The 12746-nt window shown below is 33.6% G+C and overlaps 1 protein-coding gene across 1 annotated transcript in view; it reads left to right on the top strand.

Annotated features, from left to right (window-relative positions):
- The window catches only part of LOC122818728 (craniofacial development protein 2-like), a 59990-nt gene extending 47505 nt beyond the window's left edge, over positions 1 to 12485 (top strand). Inside the window, exon 3 of the mRNA XM_044093789.1 lies at positions 12036 to 12485. Coding sequence (XP_043949724.1) covers positions 12036 to 12485 — 450 coding nt within the window. The remainder of the gene's footprint in view (positions 1 to 12035) is intronic.
- Positions 12486 to 12746: the final 261 nt, after the last annotated feature.

The raw sequence follows: 12746 nt of genomic DNA, 5'->3' as shown, positions 1-12746 counted from the left end.
TTTCTGTTAAGGCAGAGTGTGCCCTTTCTATTTGTCCGTTAGACGTACTATGTCGAGGATCTGTAAAGAATAAAGATATCCCATTTCTTTGTGCAAAAGATTTAAATTGGGATGAAGATAAACTTGGTTCGTTATCTATCAAAGATTTGGCTAATGGAAATTGTTGTAAAATTTCTGAAACTTTATTTTCTATATTCAGTTTATTAGGGATTTCTTTTACCACTAAGTATTTCGAATACGAATCTATACAAGTAATGAATATAAGATTTTGGGCGTAAAATATGTCAAGGTGCAATATCTCACCTTCTCTTTCTGGAATTGGTGCTTGACCGATAGGAATCTGTACTGGGAGCCTGTTGTATTTGTTTTGATTGCAGATAGTGCAATTCTTTATAAACTCCTTAAGCTTTTTGTATAAATTTGGCCAATAATAGAGTCTAGTTATTTGTTTATACTTTTCATCAAGCCCTCTATGAGCTCTGTATGAGTTTCTGTGATAATAAGAGATCTGTCTTCAGCGTTCTCGACATCCTGGACAAATGTTCTTGTGTATAAAAATTTATTTATAAAATTGTTATAAAATTTATTTATAAAATTGTCCTTAAGTGGTTTTTGAATTCTGTAAAAATCTTCTAGAGTACAGTGAACTCCTATTGTTATATTGGGTGGAATATATTCCCTTAAGATTGATACTACATTTTCTGGAGTGTCATACTCTATTATATGTCTATTATTTCCGAATACATTAATCGACTCATGTATTGTATACCTCCCCGTTGCTATTAGCAATTGTTGCTTAAACTGGCTTAAGGGTTTTCGGGTTTCTTGTATTACATTCTCAAAACTACTCTCTGCAGAATGCTGAGTATTTTGATCTGAGACCGATTCAAAGCGTCCGCAACAACATTTGTTGATCCTGGCTTGTAAATAATTTTGGATGAATAGCTTTCATCTCAATATTTGGATTTTTTTGAGAAATGGAAAATGAAAGAGGTTTATGATCGGTATAGATCTCGATGTTGTTAACCCCATATAATTAATTTCGAAGATTTTTAAAGCCCATACAATGGCTAAAAGTTCCTTTTTATTGATTGCGTATAATTGTTCGGTTTTTGTCAGAGTTTTTGAAATAAATGTAATTGGGTTTCCTTCCTGAGAAAGAACAGCACCAATTGCTAAGTCAGATGCGTCCGTTGTTAGAGTAAATTTTTTATTATAGTCTGGTTGTACTTGTTCTACTCGTGCAATTAAATTATATTTGAGCTCGTTAAAAGCTCTTACAGCTGAATCATCAAACTGTATTAAAGTTTTACGTGGTGCCTTTTTTGATACTTTGCCGTTTTGGCCTTCTAAATATTTTGTTAAAAGTTTAGCTATCTTTGCGTAATTTTGCACAAATTTTCTGTAATATCCTGTAAGGCCTAGGGAGCATCTAAGCTCTCGAATATTTTTAGGTATCGGATATTTTACGATAGTAGAAATTTTTTCGGGATCGGTTTTTATCACATTGTGGGAAACAACGTAATTCGTAATTCGTATTTCCCGTTGTTTATTGAAAATGAGGTTTTCTGAATGTCTGGTTCATTCATGAGAATCCAGATTCCAAGTCAATTGTTCCAAAGTATTTAGCTTTCCCAAGATTTGACAAAATCACTGAAGGGTCCTGCATTGGATATTTTTCTGGTATTGTATTTTCATTAAGTTTTTATAATCAATTACGAGTCTGAGTTTTGGAGTTCCGTCTTCATTGAAACCCTTTTTTGGTACTACTAGTACTGGTGAATTATAAGGACTTCTACTTGGCCTTATAATTTCTTCATTTAACATTCGATTTATTTCAGAATTTACAAAATCTGAAGCTGATTGAACATAAGGGTATTGTTTGCTGTAAATGGCCCTATCATTTACGGTGTTTATTTCTTTTCTTTGATCTGCAGACGATATTTTTATGTTGTTTATTTTTTGATTGTCGGATAGTTCAACGACGGCGTGTTCAGAATTTTTATATTCCAAACTTTTATTTTTGTCGGATTTCTTAACGACGGCTCGTTCAGGATTTTTAATTCCCAAACTAGATTCGTTTTGATTACCCATTTCAGATTCGGATCTGATTTGAGCTTTTTCATTTTTTTAATATAAATTCTTTTAATGGAAGAATGGTATTTTCTTCTGTTAAAGAATGTTGGTTTAATATGTTTCCGTTATCATATTTTAATTTTTCTTCTATTCCATTATATTTAATTACTCCCTTATCTGTATCAGTTACAGCTCCTATTTTTTTTAATAGGTTATAGCCGACCAGTAAATCTGAGTCTAGCTCATCTATTTCATAAAAAGTATATCGCGTATCAAAAATAGTTATCATATGATAATATTTAGTTATTGAATATCCATTTACTGTGGATACTCTTTTGTAAATTGGAAGCTCGTTCTTATTTTTATAAATTCCTGTTCTTATATAACACGAGGTTGCCCCAGTGTCAATTAATATTTTTAATTTTTTATTTATTTTTGGATCTTTTCTAATTAAGTAGGGTAAGCCTACTCCTGACTTTTGTCTAAAAAATGGTTCTCCTCAATGTTATTTAATCTCATCGTCTTGTTAGCCGGTTGGTTAACAGTTCCAGTATGTACCCATTTATTTTGGGCTTGGCCTTGCTGAGTGTTCTGGGTCTCAAATTTTTTTATTTGATCCCACTTGTTCTGACTATAATTATTATTTTGATATTTATTATAGCCTTGATTAAAGCCGTTGTTAGCCTTACTCTGAACCTGGATAGACTCGTCTACCTCCATTGGTTCAGGATTATTTTGTGGCTGCCTATAGGTGTTCCACTGTTTTTGTTGGTTATTATTAAATCTACCCCGGTTCCAAGAATTATTTTTATTCTGATTATAATAACCTTAAGTATTTTTGTTCTGGTAGTTGTCATGATTAAACCTTAAATTATTATTGTTTCGCTGGTTACTATAACTATTGTTTTGCTGTCTTGTCTTGTGGTTGAAATGTGTTTGTCCATTTCCACTAGAGTTTGGCTCGCTATGTTTTCTCTGAGTAGTAGAGAAACTATTTGCGAAATGAGCCCTCATGTTGTTGCTTTCCAGTTCCTGAACTATGACCATTGCATTTGGTAGGTCAGGTGGATTCACGCTGTCTTCCTATGTTTCTCATTCATTTCCGCTGTTATAGGTTTGTTTCTACTGTAGGTCATAATAGTTTTATTAATTAGCAGAGTTAATTTTCTATTAACTGTACCATAATAATCCATTATGGATAATTTTCCCTGACTCAATACACTTAATTCCTGTTCAATAATGTGAATTGGTCGTTTGTCGCTAAAGACGAAGTCAAGTCTGGCCACTATGGCATCGAAATTTAATACAGTACCGTTATGGGTTAAGGCGTCGTTTACCATTCCTGTTATTTTGTTTCGTAATGTAGATAAGGCAGAATAATATCTTTCACTCCCTCTGGCATATTGCCCCATGGCTACTTTTGCCGATTCTCTCCAGCTTACATATTTATCCTCTTCACCTTTATATTCCCTAACAGATTTGATGATCTCATAAGATGTGTCGCATTTTATATTCGGATCTACAATCTCTGTCTGATAATCCTCAACCGTTTTTATTTTGTGAGAAAGCTGCGATCTTAAGTTAACGATCTTCTCCTTTAATGGATTTAATTCAGGATTTACAATTTGCTTAATTAAACCTCCTACATTTAACATGTTGATGTTTGTTAATGCCTGATGGCTTGTATTTTCTTGGGGCGGATTCATGTGGAGTCTTTTTTTTTGCTCCAGTCTGGCTTGTTAAAGGTTTTGGCATTTTGAGAACTCTTTCAAAAATTGAAATTAACTCTTCCACTTTGTATATTTATGTTTCCTTTCTTACAAATTTTTATAAAATGATAATAATAAAAAATGTATGATAAAAATAGTACCGCTCACGAATCGCCCGTATTTTTTTCTCTTTTCGTTGTTATTTTTCCTGTTGGGGTCGTCCTTATCCTGAATGATGATCCTGATTGGGGTCGTCCTTCTTTTTTTTCTGTTTTTAAATTGTCTCGGGGTCTTCCTTCTTTAATTAGGTCTTCCTTCTTTTCCAATATTTGACGAGGGATTGCCCTTCAGCCTGTTTTCTGAGAATGTCTTTGTTGTTGATTTTGAAGATTTTTTTTTTTAAATTGATTTTCACAATGTTTATTTTTTTGATGAAATATTTTTTGTCGCTTTTTGATTTTTCTATTGTCCGAGCAGTGAATTTATGTTACGATCACTATTTTGTAGTTTGAGATTTTAAGGGGATTATTTCATTAATTAATTTCCACCTTAGTTTTTTTTATCAACACAAACTTTTTATTTATTCGTCAGTTGTATCGGGTTCTATTGGCCGCGCTAAATTCCTTTTTTCACTTTAAAACTTTTTTGTTTTTATTTTAAAGCTTGTTTTTTTTAGAATTTTTTAATCGCACGGCCCCACGTTGGGCGCCAATTAAGTTTCTCACTAGTGATTTAATTTAAAAATGTTATTTTTATTTATTAATCACTTAATCACTACTACAATTTTTTAATGGGTCGAACTTAGTTAATTCACTGCTCGTTTACTTTTACTCGATTTGTACTACTGCTCGATGAGGATCTCAAAAACGGACTCCCTGATCTCTAGTTCAATGATCAATAATCAAACCAGAATGGCTCAAGAGAGTCGGAAAATAGGATGATGTAATTTGACAATTAAATTTGAAGTCCAATCTTTTAGGGGCCGCTTTGGGGATCTTTTTGTTTACGTTAACGGACTCGGGGCTCGCTTTGGGGATCTTTTGTTTACGTTAGCGGACTGGATGTTTATAGCATCCGTTTGACTTGGGCTGCGTGAAATTGATCTGGGTGGGAGTGATTCGGAGGCCTGGTTGAGAGAAATAGCTGACACGGGTTTATCTCGGGTCTGTCAGAGTTATTTGGAAATTGGCTCTCGGCTCAAAGTTGTTTATAAATTGGGTAAGAGCCCCTAAATAATGTGTCATTTAACTCCCCCCATTCTAAATTGAATCGTCCCGATTCATTGGAACTGATGGGTATATTGAATGTAATTGTTGGGTTAATTCGACAATGATATTTTCTTTTACGGTATTTTCATTGTCGGGTATATTATTTATTTCATTATCGGAAATATTATTTTCTGGTTCAATTTCTATATGAATTTGCCATGGTTTGAATATTAAAAATTTTCTGAATTTGATTATAATCATAATAGTTTAATATATAAATGTGAATATGATTAATATTAACGTAACTGGAATTTGAGTTTGTTTAATTTGAATAAATGGATTTAGTATGTTAATATGTGAGTTCCGAATCATTAGATATAATATATTCGGATACTAAAAAATCTGTATATTTTCGAGTTGTGATGTATTCCAATATCTTATTGTCTACATTGGAAATATTATTAATTTTAGTGGTGCCATTAAAAGTTATTAAATATGACCCATTTAAATGAGTGTCATTAACTGTATTTTCTCCATTTACAAAAATGGCTCCATCTTGGATTACATCTACATTTTTATTTTTTTCTCGGATTTTTAAAAAAAAAAATCCTTTTGTAGAGTTTTCTCCATTTAGTAATCTAGTAAAACAAGAGCCTTCTAAGTTAAGTGTGCAATAATTATTAAATATTTCTGTCTTAAAATTAGACATTACATGGTACTTATTTCTACATTTTGCGACGTGATTATCAATTAATAATTTTCCATCATTATGTGAAATGGATCTTGAATTGTAAACGTCACAACGATCCGTAATAATAGGGTATTTTATGTAAATTATAATAAGATCTTGATGCAAAGCGATTTTAAATTCAGATATATCTAAAAGGTCTGTTATAACTACAGGTCTATCTTCGTGCTTATAAATTTCTAGTATATCATCATTGTTTAGAATTTCAGTATTAAATACATCAATTTTGGCAAGTGTAATTGTGTCCATTAAATTCATAAGATCGTAAGTAAGCAAACGCAGACGATATTTTCTAAGCGGAATTTCTTGATTTTTAAAGGCGAATTGATCGTTATTATTTTGTATTAAATCATCGATTTTATTTTGGACTGTTATGAAATCATCATGATCTGGTGTTCCCGCAATCCATTTCCAAATGGTGCCTATTTCATTAATGCCTCTTTTTGATCTACTGGGTATAACTTGAGAGAGAAGTATTTTGATAATTTCTAAATCGTGGGAGATTTCCCAAAGAAAATTCTTGTTGTCGTGACCCTTTAGAAATTCTGTTTCAAGATTAATTATTTCTCTATAAAAGCTTATATTAGTTATATGAAATAAATCTGCGTGTGTTTCATAAATAACAACATCTTTGGTATCCTTGTAAAGAAGGAAATTATGGTTCGTGTAATCCATAATTTTGGATTTGGTTGTTGCTACCAGCAATAATAAGTACATTATTGAAATTATTATCTGTAATTTGAAACAAGTTATTTAATATTATCTTTATGAATCGTACGGTTTCTGTTATTTATAATAACTTTATTTGGGAGGTTTTCCTTAACTACTTGTTTTTTATATCTAGAATTAAGATTGTTCCTTTCCCCATGTTTTTTTTCGTAAATTACCTCTCCTAATTCTCCTAATTCTTGTTTTGTCTATCTTTATTTTGAAAATGTAACATTTTCTCTTGGGCTTGCTGCAATAATTTAGGAATATCATCGTGTTTTTATTAAATAACATATCAAAAGGACGATGATTGGTTATTGAATGAATTGTTAAATTATATTTTTGTGCTGCTCTAATTATAATTTTGGAATAATCAATTAAATTAAGCTCATCTTTAATGCAGCGAGCAATTTCTGTTAAGGCAGAGTGTGCCCTTTCTATTTGTCCGTTAGACGTACTATGTCGAGGATCTGTAAAGAATAAAGATATCCCATTTCTTTGTGCAAATGATTTAAATTGGGATGAAGATAAACTTGGTTCGTTATCTATCAAAGATTTGGCTAATGGAAATTGTTGTAAAATTTCTGAAACTTTATTTTCTATATTCAGTTTATTAGGGATTTCTTTTACCACTAAGTATTTCGAATACGAATCTATACAAGTAATGAATATAAGATTTTGGGCGTAAAATATGTCAAGGTGCAATATCTCACCTTCTCTTTCTGGAATTGGTGCTTGACCGATAGGAATCTGTACTGGGAGCCTGTTGTATTTGTTTTGATTGCAGATAGTGCAATTCTTTATAAACTCCTTAAGCTTTTTGTATAAATTTGGCCAATAATAGAGTCTAGTTATTTGTTTATACTTTTCATCAAGCCCTCTATGAGCTCTGTATGAGTTTCTGTGATAATAAGAGATCTGTCTTCAGCGTTCTCGACATCCTGGACAAATGTTCTTGTGTATAAAAATTTATTTATAAAATTGTTATAAAATTTATTTATAAAATTGTCCTTAAGTGGTTTTTGAATTCTGTAAAAATCTTCTAGAGTACAGTGAACTCCTATTGTTATATTGGGTGGAATATATTCCCTTAAGATTGATACTACATTTTCTGGAGTGTCATACTCTATTATATGTCTATTATTTCCGAATACATTAATCGACTCATGTATTGTATACCTCCCCGTTGCTATTAGCAATTGTTGCTTAAACTGGCTTAAGGGTTTTCGGGTTTCTTGTATTACATTCTCAAAACTACTCTCTGCAGAATGCTGAGTATTTTGATCTGAGACCGATTCAAAGCGTCCGCAACAACATTTGTTGATCCTGGCTTGTAAATAATTTTGGATGAATAGCTTTCATCTCAATATTTGGATTTTTTTGAGAAATGGAAAATGAAAGAGGTTTATGATCGGTATAGATCTCGATGTTGTTAACCCCATATAATTAATTTCGAAGATTTTTAAAGCCCATACAATGGCTAAAAGTTCCTTTTTATTGGTTGCGTATAATTGTTCGGTTTTTGTCAGAGTTTTTGAAATAAATGTAATTGGGTTTCCTTCCTGAGAAAGAACAGCACCAATTGCTAAGTCAGATGCGTCCGTTGTTAGAGTAAATTTCTTATTATAGTCTGGTTGTACTTGTTCTACTCGTGCAATTAAATTATATTTGAGCTCGTTAAAAGCTCTTACAGCTGAATCATCAAACTGTATTAAAGTTTTACGTGGTGCCTTTTTTGATACTTTGCCGTTTTGGCCTTCTAAATATTTTGTTAAAAGTTTAGCTATCTTTGCGTAATTTTGCACAAATTTTCTGTAATATCCTGTAAGGCCTAGGGAGCATCTAAGCTCTCGAATATTTTTAGGTATCGGATATTTTACGATAGTAGAAATTTTTTCGGGATCGGTTTTTATCACATTGTGGGAAACAACGTAATTCGTAATTCGTATTTCCCGTTGTTTATTGAAAATGAGGTTTTCTGAATGTCTGGTTCATTCATGAGCATCCAGATTCCAAGTCAATTGTTCCAAAGTATTTAACTTTCCCAAGATTTGACAAAATCACTGAAGGGTCCTGCATTGGATATTTTTCTGGTATTGTATTTTCATTAAGTTTTTTATAATCAATTACGAGTCTGAGTTTTGGAGTTCCGTCTTCATTGAAACCCTTTTTTGGTACTACTAGTACTGGTGAATTATAAGGACTTCTACTTGGCCTTATAACTTCTTCATTTAACATTCGATTTATTTCAGAATTTACAAAATCTGAAGCTGATTGAACATAAGGGTATTGTTTGCTGTAAATGGCCCTATCATTTACGGTGTTTATTTCACCGCGGATGTCTGTCCTAAATGGAATCTGCATATTTATTTTTGAATGCTCCTCATTGATAATATTTAATATTTCGTTCTCCAGATCTTTTCTTTGATCTGCAGACGATATTTTTATGTTGTTTATTTTTTGATTGTCGGATAGTTCAACGACGGCGTGTTCAGAATTTTTATATTCCAAACTTTTATTTTTGTCGGATTTCTCAACGACGGCGCGTTCAGGATTTTTAATTCCCAAACTAGATTCGTTTTGATTACCCATTTCAGATTCGGATCTGATTTGAGCTTTTTCATTTTTTTAATATAAATTCTTTTAATGGAAGAATGGTATTTTCTTCTGTTAAAGAATGTTGGCTTAATATGTTTCCGTTATCATATTTTAATTTTTCTTCTATTCCATTATATTTAATTACTCCCTTATCTGTATCAGTTACAGCTCCTATTTTTTTTTAATAGGTTATAGCCGATCAGTAAATCTGAGTCTAGCCCATCTATTTCATAAAAAGTATATCGCGTATCAAAAATAGTTATCATATGATAATATTTAGTTATTGAATATCCATTTACTGTGGATACTCTTTTGTAAATTGGAAGCTCGTTCTTATTTTTATAAATTCCTGTTCTTATTTAACACGAGGTTGCCCCAGTGTCAATTAATATTTTTAATTTTTTATTTATTTTTGGATCTTTTCTAATTAAGTAGGGTAAGCCTACTCCTGACTTTTGTCTAAAAAATGGTTCTCCTCAATGTTATTTAATCTCATCGTCTTGTTAGCCGGTTGGTTAACAGTTCCAGTTTGTACCCATTTATTTTGGGCTTGGCCTTGCTGAGTGTTCTGGGTCTCAAATTTTTTTATTTGATCCCACTTGTTCTGACTATAATTATTATTTTGATATTTTGTATAGCCTTGATTAAAGCCGTTGTTAGCCTTACTCTGAACCTGGATAGACTCGTCTACCTCCATTGGTTCAGGATTATTTTGTGGCTGCCTATAGGTGTTCCACTGTTTTTGTTGGTTATTATTAAATCTACCCCGGTTCCAAGAATTATTTTTATTCTGATTATAATAACCTTAAGTATTTTTGTTCTGGTAGTTGTCATGATTAAACCTTAAATTATTATTGTTTCGCTGGTTACTATAACTATTGTTTTGCTGTCTTGTCTTGTGGTTGAAATGTGTTTGTCCATTTCCACTAGAGTTTGGCTCGCTATGTTTTCTCTGAGTAGTAGAGAAACTATTTGCGAAATGAGCCCTCATGTTGTTGCTTTCCAGTTCCTGAACTATGACCATTGCATTTGGTAGGTCAGGTGGATTCACGCTGTCTTCCTATGTTTCTCATTCATTTCCGCTGTTATAGGTTTGTTTCTACTGTAGGTCATAATAGTTTTATTAATTAGCAGAGTTAATTTTCTATTAACTGTACCATAATAATCCATTATGGATAATTTTCCCTGACTCAATACACTTAATTCCTGTTCAATAATGTGAATTGGTCGTTTGTCGCTAAAGACGAAGTCAAGTCTGGCCACTATGGCATCGAAATTTAATACAGTACCGTTATGGGTTAAGGCGTCGTTTACCATTCCTGTTATTTTGTTTCGTAATATAGATAAGGCAGAATAATATCTTTCACTCCCTCTGGCATATTGCCCCATGGCTACTTCTGCCGATTCTCTCCAGCTTACATATTTATCCTCTTCACCTTTATATTCCCTAACAGATTTGATGATCTCATAAGATGTGTCGCATTTTATATTCGGATCTACAATCTCTGTCTGATAATCCTCAACCGTTTTTATTTTGTGAGAAAGCTGCGATCTTAAGTTAACGATCTTCTCCTTTAATGGATTTAATTCAAGATTTACAATTTGCTTAATTAAATCTCCTACATTTAACATGTTGATGTTTGTTAATGCCTGATGGCTTGTATTTTCTTGGGGCGGATTCATGTGGAGTCTTTTTTTTTGCTCCAGTCTGGCTTGTTAAAGGTTTTGGCATTTTGAGAACTCTTTCAAAAATTGAAATTAACTCTTCCACTTTGTATATTTATGTTTCCTTTCTTACAAATTTGTATAAAATAATAATAATAAAAAATGTATGATAAAAATAGTATCGCTCACGAATCGCCCGTATTTTTTTCTCTTTTCGTTGTTATTTTTCCTGTTGGGGTCGTCCTTATCCTGAATGATGATCCTGATTGGGGTCGTCCTTCTTTTTTTTCTGTTTTTAAATTGTCTCGGGGTCTTCCTTCTTTAATTAGGTCTTCCTTCTTTTCCAATATTTGACGAGGGATTGCCATTCAGCCTGTTTTCTTAGAATGTTTTTTTGTTGATTTTGAAGATTTTTTTTAAAATTGATTTTCACAATGTTTATTTTTTTGATGAAATATTTTTTGTCGCTTTTTGATTTTTCTATTGTCCGAGCAGTGGATTTATATTACGATCACTATTTTGTAGTTTGAGATTTTAAGGGGATTATTTCATTAATTAATTTCCACCTTAGTTTTTTTTATCAACACAAACTTTTTATTTATTCGTCGGTTGTATCGGGTTTTATTGGCCGCGCTAAATTCCTTTTTTCACTTTAAAACTTTTTTGTTTTTATTTTAAAGCTTGTTTTTTTTAGAATTTTTTAATCGCACGGCCCCACGTTGGGCGCCAATTAAGTTTCTCACTAGTGATTTAATTTAAAAATGTTATTTTTATTTATTAATCACTTAATCACTACTACAATTTTTTAATAGGTCGAACTTAGTTAATTCACTGCTCGTTTACTTTTACTCGATTTGTACTACTGCTCGATGAGGATCTCAAAAACGGACTCCCTGATCTCTAGTTCAATGATCAATAATCAAACCTCGGCTTAAGAGAATTTATCCCCAAAAATTGATAAAGAGAATGGCTCCAGAGAGTCGGAAAATATGATGATGTAATTTGACAATTAAATTTGAAGTCCAATCTTTTAGGGACCGCTTTGGGGATCTTTTTGTTTACGTTAACGGACTCGGGGCTCGCTTTGGGGATCTTTTGTTTACGTTAGCGGACTGGATGTTTATAGCATCCGTTTGACTTGGGCTGCGTGAAATTGATCTGGGTGGGAGTGATTCGGAGGCCTGGTTGAGAGAAATAGCTGACCACGGGTTTATCTCGGGTCTGTCAGAGTTATTTGGAAATTGGCTCTCGGCTCAAAGTTGTTTATAAATTGGGTAAGAGCCCCTAAATAATGTGTCATATAACTCGCACGCAACGACGGAGGAGAAGGACGTTGCTGTTAAGGATGCATTCTACGCGAGACTCGAGGACACATACGACCGCTGCCCAGTCCACGACGGGAAGCTTATCCTCGGGGACTTCAATGCAAAGGTCGGTCGCGAACGCATCTTTGACCCCACCGTCGGTCTATTCAGCCTCCATGAGACCACCTCGAACAACGGTCTCAGGCTGATTGACTTCTCCGCGGCGCGAAACATGGTAGTGAGTAGCACCAGATTTCGGCACATCGACAGCCACAACGCCACATGGCTGTCCCCTGATCAAAAGACGCGCAACCAGATTGACCACGTTGTGATAGACGGAAGGCATGCCTCAAGCGTGATGGACCTGCGTACGTTTCGTGGAGTCAACATTGACTCGGACCGCCATGTTGCCGCATCCAAGATACGCATGCGGTTATGCCGAGCGAAGAACAAAGGCCCCATCACGTAACGAAAGCTTGACGTCACTAGTCTGCGACCATTGGGTTCAAGCCCCCACACACACGGAACCAAAGGTATGACGTGTCGCTTCGCAGCAAAAAACGCCGCCCACAGAAAAACGCTGCAGTCTGGCGCAACGCGAGCTACGTGTGAAGTTACAGGGAGAAAAGGAAGGAAGAGAGGCGACTTTTCAGACGGAGAAAACGGGAGCAAGAAAAGCAAGCGTGCGAGGAACTTGAGGTGTTACAAGACAGGAATGATGTTCAAAAAT

Source organism: Drosophila biarmipes, unplaced genomic scaffold (genome assembly GCF_025231255.1).
Source record: "Drosophila biarmipes strain raj3 unplaced genomic scaffold, RU_DBia_V1.1 ptg000009l, whole genome shotgun sequence".
Classification (NCBI taxonomy): Eukaryota; Metazoa; Arthropoda; class Insecta; order Diptera; family Drosophilidae; genus Drosophila; species Drosophila biarmipes.
This window is presented reverse-complemented; position numbering and strand designations above follow the sequence as displayed.